Source organism: Microplitis demolitor, chromosome 2 (genome assembly GCF_026212275.2).
Source record: "Microplitis demolitor isolate Queensland-Clemson2020A chromosome 2, iyMicDemo2.1a, whole genome shotgun sequence".
NCBI classification, from domain to species: domain Eukaryota; kingdom Metazoa; phylum Arthropoda; class Insecta; order Hymenoptera; family Braconidae; genus Microplitis; species Microplitis demolitor.
Window position 1 is genome coordinate 20,048,429 of NC_068546.1, and position 11,404 is coordinate 20,059,832.

At 25.4% G+C, this 11,404-nt stretch overlaps 1 protein-coding gene across 5 annotated transcripts in view; it reads left to right on the plus strand.

The window, feature by feature from the left end:
• Window positions 1–11,197, plus strand: part of LOC103571641 (phosphatase and actin regulator 2) — a 167,416-nt gene extending 156,219 nt beyond the window's left edge. For all 5 annotated transcript variants that reach the window (XM_008549872.3, XM_008549873.2, XM_008549869.2 and 2 more), the window contains 8 exons: window positions 805–1,035; window positions 3,059–3,308; window positions 3,987–4,132; window positions 6,208–6,364; window positions 8,087–8,142; window positions 8,436–8,539; window positions 8,614–8,786; window positions 9,978–11,197. In XM_008549872.3, the coding sequence (XP_008548094.1) occupies window positions 805–1,035; window positions 3,059–3,308; window positions 3,987–4,132; window positions 6,208–6,364; window positions 8,087–8,142; window positions 8,436–8,539; window positions 8,614–8,786; window positions 9,978–9,993 (1,133 nt within the window). In that variant the 3' untranslated portion in view covers window positions 9,994–11,197. The remainder of the gene's footprint in view (window positions 1–804; window positions 1,036–3,058; window positions 3,309–3,986; window positions 4,133–6,207; window positions 6,365–8,086; window positions 8,143–8,435; window positions 8,540–8,613; window positions 8,787–9,977) is intronic.
• The last annotated feature ends 207 nt before the right edge of the window (window positions 11,198–11,404 follow it).

Genomic DNA, 11,404 nt, shown 5'->3' on the forward strand with positions numbered 1-11,404 from the left:
AATTCTTAAATAGAAGAACTTTTTTCAAAATCACTATCTAAATCTTTTTGGTTTAATTATAATTAACAAAAACTTTATGAAAAAATTCAGCTGCCTTTTTTTTTATTATTATGGGGATTCTACGGTTTTCATGGCGTCGCGAAATGGCCGTGGTCTCGTAGAACTCGACGAAATAAGACTTATTTAAAGAATAAAATTTTTTTATATCTCACTTAGTTTTCGCAAAAAATGCAATTTTTGAAAAAAAATGAAAAATTTCATGGATTTTAATATCTTCAATTTTACTTTGTATTTTTTTCTGAAAAAACATTTAAAGACGAAAATTTTCAAAAACAAAAAACGTCTGAATTAGTCCATTCTCAAAGAAATTATAGCTTTTTCAAAAAAAGTCATGTTAAGTCAATTTCTACAAGAATTTTAGCGGTCATTCGGGTTTTTAAACTTTTTTTTCATTTGAATAATTTATAATGATACTGAAGTTAGCCGACGTCTAATATTTTTTGAATTTTTGTTAAAAACGATAAATAAAAAAAAAAATAGTCCCTATAAATTTTTTCATTTTCTACATCCGCAAATTTTTATTTTGTTTATTTTTTGTAATTAATTTGTTGGAACAAAATCAGAAAGTTAATTGTTATAACGTCTGCTAACTTAATCATAATTTTTGAGTAAATTAAAAAAAAAAAAATGCGTTAATTTGTCAAGTAACTTTTCAAAATCGAATGGATGCATAATTTTTATGTATGAAAAAATATAACATCCGTTAACTTGACCCTTAATAAATTTTTTCTTTTGTACCTTTAGTGGAGAAGGGTGTACTGCAGCCAACGGCAGAGGAACAACAAGCAATCGATAGGTACATGTCACCCCTACCACCTCAGAACACTTTGATGCTGTCGGAACTGCCGGAACCGCCGATTCCGTTGAGCGAAATCGGACCAATTCCACCCCCTCCAATGTTTAGTTCTCCAAGTCCGACTCCTTTGGCTCGTCAACGTCAGCAAAATCTTCCTCTTTCTGATTGTGAGGATGACGGTAAATAAAAATTTTTTTATAACCATCTATAGAAATGTTTATACAGTTGAAAAAAACTATTATACATTTTAAAAACTTTTACAATATCATTTTCTCTAAAACTTTGTATTACAATGTTTTTATTTATGTTTATTTATTTGTCATAAATATTTTTCATTGTCTGAAGTTTCATGATAAAATACAATGTGGTTTTGTTGTTTAAAGTTTAAACCAATAATCAATCAAACAAAAATGAGGCTTATAATTTTTAAGAGGATTCAAACTTTATTGAAGTAGATGTCGATAATTTATGTACTTACATTTAAATACTTTTTGATGGGTATTTATCATATTAATATATTGTCTATATATATATGCTATTAAATATGCGATGTTTAATATATTTATAAAAAAAAAAAATTTCCCTGTAATAAATAATTTAAATTTTGCTAATACTTTTATCGATAGAGTTTAAAAATAATCCTGAGGTCTTACGCTACAGTTAATTTTTTAAATATTTTTTATTTTTGTGATATTCTATTTATTCACGGAAAAAACAGAATATTAAAAATTAATAAATAATAGTAAAAAATGGAATTTGTTATCAATAATTAGTACTATTATGTGCTTAATGCAAAGTAGTTTACTAATTTTTGTAGATTCCTAAAAACTAATATCAATTATTTCAAAAAGTAACTAAATATTATTACTTTTAGGTATAATACGTGACTTATCAGTGAAAGTTAATTAATTTATGGCTTAATCTATTAAAAAGTAATGATTGGTCAAATTAAGAATTGGTATCTTAGATACTGATTTTTCCAGCCGAAAATTTCAAAAGTTACAAACTTTTATTTTATAAACTCGATATCACTGATCAATTATTAGCTTAAAATATCAATTATTTATCATTATAAATTAATTTACAATATACATAAATCGAATAAGTGGTAAATAGTAAAATGAAAAATTAGTATACTAGATACTGATTTTTTGCTCATAAAAATACCGAAAATTTTTAACTCTTATTTTATAAATTCTATTCTATTGACTAATAATTAATATAAAATGTTATTTATTCGTTATTATAAATTAATTTATTATATACATACATCGACTAAGTGGTAAATAATAAAATTAAAAATTCGTATACTAGATCTTTATATATTAATATGTACGTTGACTAATTTTTCGGTTCCTCATTTTTAAAATTTTTCTATGTTTATTTGAATAGTAATAGCTGTAGATACCAATTAATCGATTCTTTTTCATATTAATTTTAATATACGAAATTACAAATTTTGCTCTTCAAAGTGTATCAAATTTTAATATAAATAATAGCGAATGTAATATATATAATGATCTTGGTTTGATATTAGTATCGAATATACTAATTTTAAGTCGAAAATAAACTGCAAACTATTAAAATTTTGAGCGTCATTTTTTTCCGTGTTTAAATATAAAACCGTCCAATAGAGTTTGTCAGTGATTCTAAACAAAAAAAAAATTTATCATTTTAAATTCGCGTCAAGTTCGCAATTTGATTTTCAACTGATTTACTCACGTTAAATTATTTATTATTTATTTTTCAAAACTATTTAAATTTCAAATTCTAATGACGTCGAATAATTTTTAAAAAAATTTTTTAAAAATCTAGCAACGTAATTTTTTTTTTAATTTTCTTTAAATTTTGATAAAAAAGAAAAATGTGAAAATTTTTTAAATTAAAATTTTCGTCTTTAAATTTAGTATGCAAAAAATTTCTTGGGATAAATAAAATTTTTTTAAGTAAAATTTTTTTTTTCTGTATTACGATTATATTTAAATTTCATAAAATTATTTAACTTAAAAATCACCAATTTAAAATTCAAAATTTAATTTACAAAAGTTCAAGGCCGTGACGTTTAAATTTATTTACATTCAATTAATTGAATCAAGATACTCACGTGAATTAAAAGTCGCTAAAGAGCTTTTTTTACATAAAATACAAACTAGGATAAGGATAAAATTTATTTAGTTCAGCAAAAAAAATATTTAAATTCAGATGACGAAGACATAGACGTAGAGGATGACGATGACAGTCTCCGAGGTTTTCGTTTCGGGCAACCGGATCCAGCAATAGACACCTCAAGAGTAGAGGAGATCCCCGCCAAGGAGCCAAAGTTCCATGCGATGCCATTAAAAAGTGCGCTGAAGAAAAAAGGTTCCAACAGTGGACCCGGTACACCCCAAAGTACTCCAACTCAAGAAAACAGGCCCCTAACTCTTCGTCAAGAGCTTCACGCTTCCTTCAAGTAAATATAATAATTATAAATATTATTAATTAGTTCCTTATTTTAACACAAAAATTTTTAGTTTTCATTAATTAATTTATTCTTAATTTAAAAAAAAATTACTATGTCGTGTTCATACTATTAATTACTGTTCCCTTGCATCTTCCATAACCATTAATCAATCATTAGTAAAACATGGTTATTTTTCTTATGCTCAACAGAAGGCCGCCGTTGAGGCCTAGGATAAGAATATGGTAATTGTTAGCAAGCATCGCCTTGAGCATGTGTAATTTTTCTTAAACCCTTTATTATAAAAGGGATTTAATTTAAAACGACTGTCGAAGAATCAAAGGGTTGATAACAAGGGAATCAATAATCTATTTTTTTTTTTTAATTTTAAAATCAATAATAATAATAATACTCCAGGGACTATCATTAAATTTATTCAATTCTAAATCTCCACTTCATACCATCAAATGTTTCAATAATATATTACTTCACTTAATTTACAATTTAATCTCGACATTTAATCAGCTTACAGCTTATGCGTTTATTTAATAACTAAATGGCATATTAATTTAATGAACGGTGCAGAGAATAGTGGGCATAGAAAATTGATTCGTTAGACATCAACCCTAAAAGCTCTTGTTAATAATCAGTATAAATAATTAAATATCGTTATTTGTAATTTATTTACAGTAGTCGACCAGTCAGGTTTGGCCTCGCGTTGCCCTGCACTTTGGAGAATAAAGAAAACGCACGTCCTTATGTTATTAGAGAGGATTCTGATGGATCTGACGACGGACAAGTTCTTTATCGTGACGACTATGACGACGATGATGAAAGTAAGTTTTTTTTTTTTTTTTTAATCACGTTTTTCTTAAATATAGACAATTTCGTAACTCGTAACATATCAATCATTGATGCTTGTCATGGTTTCTATATACTTGAAAAAATGTTATTTTCAACATTTGTAATCCTTAAAACGCTCGATTCATAAAATCTAAAAAAGTTTTTTAAATATCTTCATAAATACACATTTTATAAAAAAAATGAACATGACCTTTTTTGTCAAGAATTTAATTTCCTACAAAATTGTTTCTATGACTTTTTCCATTAATCTGCATATTTCATGAGATATTTATAAAAAACCGCGATTGTATAGAAAAATGAACTTTGATCCTGAGGCACGTGTTCTTTTTACTTAAATAGAAAAAACCAAATTCCTCAGGTATTTTTTCACTAAAAAAAGAAGCTTTTTATTGAGCGTCTGAAAAAATTCAATTTTTAACGATTATTCTATTGTATATATTAATTTCACGGGCAATAAAATTTCTTTTAGACACGCTGAAGAAGTAAGGTACCCGCGGATAATAAGGCCTAAGTGACAGAAATGATATTTAAAATAACCGCCTCCGCTAAAGGCTACTCTAGAAGAAGGGTCTTACATAGAGACGTTACGACAAATTTATAGTCCCGATACCACGTTCCCGGTCTTCTATATTTCATTATCCGTCATATGCTGTCGTAGCGCAGAAGAAATTATAAAAAACAATCTAGTCTTCTGACTCTTAAAAAGAATACTGATAATTTTAAGTGTTGTTGAGCAAAACAATCTAGTCTTCTGATTCTTAAAAAGTATTGTTGCTAAATTTAAGTGATGATTCATCTCTAATACCAATTTTATTAAGTATAGTTAAACTATTCCAGTTTGTTTAACCCATAGGCCTTATTACCTTACCGTAGTAAAATAAGGCCTATTCGTATGGTTTTTGTAAAAGTATAATTTTTTGTTTATTTATGGTTAAAATTACCATTACTTCATTACATTTTATGGCTTATGTATTGAAATAAAGATTAATGATACATTTCGATAATTAAATGCAATATTTTCGATTCTATTCAAAGTCTCCCTTAGCTACGCCTTATTACCCGCCGGTACCTCGAATTCCATTTCTTCTCTCCACAAAAAAAAAAGTAAAAAATTGAAGACAAATTCAGCTTTCGAATTATAAAATTATAATTTAATTTACTTCATCAAATATGACATTTAAATTTTATTTATTTCCAATAATTGTCAATCAAACAACCGATTAATTAATAAAATAAATTTACAGTTCAATGGATACAAAAATAAAATACAAATTTCCAATAATAATTTTTTAAAATACTAAAATTAAAAAAATAAACCAATTAATCTTCAGATATAAAATATTTATTAATAAACAATAATAATATAAAAGTATCACAACTCTAGCACATGGATCTCATAAAATTAACCGCCTAGTTGTTTATTATTTTACTTTATTTATTTATCTTAAGGAAGAACAGTTATTCTATTACCTTCGTAAAGTGTACTAATTATACACCACGCGGTCAAAAGTAAGCATATTTTGTATGCGCCCACTTACACTTTAAAGAGCGCCTTGAAGTTTATATTAGTCGCCAAAGATAGCTTGCAGAACTATGCAGTAATGTTTTCCTCAGAAACTTCTTTAGTTTCTTTCCGTCATTAAGGCGAGTAAAAGCAGCCAAGAAAAAAAAGTTAATAACAATAATAATAATAGAGAGCAAGCTTAACTTTTTGTTTTTATTGCCTATTTTACGAGCCTCCATTCTTAAACAGTTTAAACCACTTGTGGAAAACAAAAAAAAATAATAAGCTGGGAAAAGAATTTAAATCGTGGATAAGAAATAGAATTGTAAAAAAAGTATTTTATAATGTTATCGATTAGAACGGCAACGACATTATCAATAGTACGTTCATCGATAGAACCATTTGAAGAAGCTATTAAACTACGTCAGACTTTGACTCGTTCAAAAATAGCCAAAGATAAACTATCACGAGGTTATTGGATAATAACTTTTAAATAAATAATTGTATATATTTATTAAATGTTTTATTTTTTTAAATCTCTAGATCGATTGGCGGCTAAAATAGCGAGAAAGGAATCGCTGTCATTAAAATTGGCGTTGAGACCGGATAGACAAGAGCTTATTAATCGTAATATTCTTCAAATACAGTCTGATAATGAGAGACAAGAGTCGAAAGAGGCGATTGGTGCACGACTTATCAGGTAACTAATTGATTAATTCGTTTTAATTGAATAGTAATTAAAGTTCAAGGTTGATTGTTATTTTTAATTACAAGTTATGAGTTCGATCAATACTAATTTAACGAGGGATGTTAAATGTTTGCTGTTATTATTATTTTGAGACGAGATGATTCTGTGGTGAATAATTTTTTTTTTTCAATTTTAATTATGATGTCTGACTAAAATTATAGATAAATATAGAGAAAAAAAGTACATAATTGTAATTTTAATTGTTAGTTTAATTTTTTCATTTTTTTTTTTTTTTAATTATAACTATGAGTGCATTCTTCTTGACTTGTTTTTTTTTTTTTAGCTTATTATTTGTGAGTTAGTTTGGTTTTTTTCATTTTTACTACTTCCATTAATTACATACACATAGATATTTCATTTGTATTAATTTGATATAGTTGATTTTTTTACGCCAATTAGATATTGATTTTCGATTTTTCAAAGTAATGTTTTAGTTAATGATACTTAATTAAATAAATATCGTTATTTATTATTTCTTTTTTTGCTAATTAAATACAGAATAAATTTAATTACGAACGATCCCTGAAAAAAACTTACGGTCTTTTTTAAAAAAAATGCGAATGATAAAAAAACTCGAAGAAACTCATTTTTAACGCTCATTTACTTAATGTATTTTTTTTTTTTTTGTTTTTTCATTCTTATCGTCTTTTTTTGTACACAAAATACCAACTTTTTGTGCTAAAATCGCACATTAATCTACAATATATAACGTATTTGTTATTTATATATATTTATATATATAAATTAGCTATTAATCAGTATCTACGTATATTGGTGTATTATTTTTGTAATTAAGAAAAAAAATAAAATCAAAGAACAACTTTATTATTTATCTATGAATTATCATTACAGCTCAGAAGTTGGTGACTTTTTTTTATCATTCTCAAAAGCTTTAATTACAAATATCTCAGCAGCTGCTCGAAAAATAACGAGTAATTACTAAACAATCTCGTTTGTACTTTATTAAATTATCTACAACTTTATTTATTACTAAAAAAAAATTTCCCGCCAAATCAAAAGTTTAAAAATTACACAAATTTAAAGTCTAAACAAAATAAATAGAATTCCCCAAACATTCAAGCCGCCATTACCTTTACAATCGTGAATTCGACAAATTTTCTAAGAAAAAAAAGAAACAAAAATCGTCAAGAATAAAATTCACAACAAATGTATTTTTTACAAATAAAAAAAAACCGTCAACTCAATAGTTTTCAAGTCACAAAAAAAAACCAAAAAAATTATATTTCAATATAAATTAATTTCTTTATGCAAATATTAATTAAAAAATAATTAAAAACTCCTTTTGAATAAATTCAAATTTAATGAACCTGTGAACGTTTACTCTACCAAATTTATTACAATTCAATTATAATTGCAAAAAAAAAAGCTTTAAAAAATATATCTGTTACAAATAGCTGATACTTTTCCAATAATTAAAATAGTACTTGTCTACAAGTTGCAATTTTTTCCGACAAAGTCAGATAACAAAATAAGTTAAGCCTTTTTAAATGAAGATGAATCAGTTGTTTGTTCAACCATCTGTTACACTCATGATTTAAGACTCTTCTAACCCCTGACCCTCACAATTTCATTCCCCCGACTTTATTAACATTTATATCACACTTTTCACACACACATATATATACAAATACATAACAATTATATATTTTCCAGGCGGCTTAGTATGCGACCGACCCAAGAAGAACTCGAGGAACGGAATATTTTAAAAAGTAAGTAAAAAAAAAAGAAATGATATCTCTCTAAGTTACAAGTCATACATTGTAATTTATCACAATAATAATAATTTATTATTAAATAATTACTATCTTCAGTCAAGTTTCCATTAATGTAAACAAAATAACTAACCGCTCATTTACTCATTTATAACAACTATTTGAAATTGTGATTAACTGACTTGCATTTAAAATGATGCTGTCACACTATTGTTCGACAGTCGTAAAATTAAATCTAATTAACAACAATCGCCGACGGAAACGTAATGACGGTATTGGAATTTTTTCAGAACAAAGTCCTGCGGAAGAAAAAAAACAGAAGGAAGAAAAGAAAAGATATTTGTTAAGAAAATTAAGTTTTCGACCTACTGTTGAAGAGCTTAAGGAAAAGAAGGTAATTAATATTTAAAAAAATTTTTTTTATTTTGAATTTTTGAATTTTTTTTTAATCATTTGTTTCAATTATAGATTATCAGGTTCAATGATTATATTGAGGTGACCCAAGCACACGATTATGACAGGCGGGCTGATAAACCTTGGACGCGGCTTACACCAAAAGACAAGGCAGCCATAAGAAAGGAATTAAACGAATTTAAAACTTCCGAGATGGCTGTTCATGAAGATAGTCGACATCTCACACGGTAATTATTATTATTATTTTTTTTTTAACTTTCAGATCATACACATTGAATATAAGTTTATTAAATATAAGTTTTGAGGAATAAGGGCCACTTTTGCGTCTGTTAGCGACTAATTTTATTGAACTTTTTTTAATTTTTTTTTTACGGGTGGGCGACTCATTTTATTTGTTCTATTATTTTTAATTTACCAGTGATATTTCACTTATTATTTATTCTGTAGATTTCTTAAATTTAATACCGAATGATATGGTTGCAGTATATCATTAACTTTTCATTTGTTACGTAAAAAAATTTTTATTTTAGTCATAAGGTTATGACCTATTAGAATTAAGATATTTTTATTTTAATAAAGTACAAAAATTGATTTTTCATTTTAAAATATTAAAGGTCGCGAGTGAATATTAAAGTTTTTTCCATAAAACGGGTCAGAAACTTTGTTTTATTTTTTTTATTTACTAGAAGTGTGCAAATCGGGTTCAATTCGAATTTGCGAACAATTACAAACTTCTCGTATTATTCGAATATTTACCAATTATTCGTCAGTTTTTTAATTATTGGTGACTTTTAAAATTACTCAAAATACTCAAATCACGAAAATTTCGGTTAGTTTTTAATTATTTAATTTTTATTTAACAGAGACCTCAGTTTTTAACCGAAAAAAAATTATTCCGTAAAATTGTGTCTGAGCTCTATTTACCTCTGACAGAAATTTGAATTATTCGAAAAAATATTACAATTTTAAGCCGTTCAAAAGAACATTTTTGAATAATCCGGAAAGTTTCATGATACAGAAATTAGTCGACTTTTAATAATTTTTTGATTTTTATACAAACAATAAATTATAAAAAAAAAAAAAAACTATATTTCAATAATTGCACTTATTCTTTCTTACTTTTTTGGTTCCGTGACAAAATAACCTCATAACAAAATAACCTGAAAAAAAATAACTGTTCTTAAATAACCTGAATGACATTAACCTTCAAGTTCAAGACAGAATATTGGTCATTTTTTGCAGGTTATGGTTGTTCAGGTTATTTTATAATAAAGTTATTTTTTTTTCAGGTTACTACTTTTTGTATTATTAAAAAAAAACAATTATGACCACTATGGGAAAAATTTGAAAAATGTTATTATTAAATAAAATAAAATAAATATTTAAATAATTAATTATTATAATTTTTATTGTTACAGATTCCACAGACCATGACAATCGCAATGTGTAGAGGTGCTAGAGTGTAGTGCGGTTTACCTTAACGCGTTGTGGTATAGTGATATGTGCGACGAAACTTCGCGAATAATTTAGAGGATAATTAAAAGAAAAAAAAGGTACAGATTGAATTCTGTTGAATCAGAATGTTTTTTATTTTTTTTTTTTTTTTTTTGACATTGTTACCAAAGAGATGTTTGAATATTTAAAATAAACATCTCTTGTTTACTCTGTCTACAAGAAGAAGATTGTGATAGGATAATCGACAACCGTGTGCTAAACGGTCGATAATCCGACAATTATTTTCAAGGCTCGTTCACACACGTCCTCTCGACTAGTCGTCAAAAAACTAAAACGTCATCTTACTCCTCCTCGTATCGCTTAAATAATTAATCTTCAATGCAATGCAATTATCCTAGCCATCTTTATCTTCATTCCATGTCATCGAGTAGAGACGAAATATAATAAAAATAAATTAAAACTCAAAGCTCAGATAATTCTGAGTTAATTTAATAAATTTTTAAAAAACAGTCGAGTTCGCGTGTAAGTGAATTTAATTAATCATCTTAATTATTTTTTTAAAATCAGTCAAAAAAAAAATCGTGTTACCCGATTGCGTAAAATTCTCTTACTTTTTTTTTATTTAAATATTTAATTAAAAATCAAAATAAAGTTTTAAATAAATTTAATTTTTTTTTTAAAATTGAATAATTTTTTATTATTTTATTAATTGACAATTGAAAATATATATTTTAGATTAAAATATTTTTTAGAAATTATTAACTCGATACTCGACAATTAAAATATACTCAGGCATCGATATAAATTAATTAATTAATTAATTAATTAATTATGATTATTTAGTAATAAATAGAAAATTTGTATTATTAATTTTTATTTTATAGTTTTTATGTAATTTAAATAATTACTTTTTATCTCATCGGGTAACACCGTAACCTGCAGCTTGAAAATTAAAACGTAAGATAATTATTGCGAAATAATTAATAATTAAATGAACAAAATAAAAAAAAAGATGCATAGTGCAATGAAAAATTTGTACAGTATCAGTAATTAATAAGTTTATTATTGACTATTACTATTATTAATTATCGTTAATTGTTATTATTAATTATTACTATTATTAAAATAATTAAAATATTATTTTTTAATTATTAAATATTTTTTAATAAAATAATCATGTCATTCATTTTTAATACTCATCTCATAAATTTAAATTTATTAATTTTTAATTATTATGTAAAAATTGATTTATAAAAATAAAATATTTAAAAATTTAATTGTTTATTTGTAATTAAAATGTAATTAAAATATTTTTTTTTGACGTTCATGTAAATTTTGGATTGAATAATCGTTGCTTTTGACACTTTTGAGTCGCAGTGTTATCGTAGTT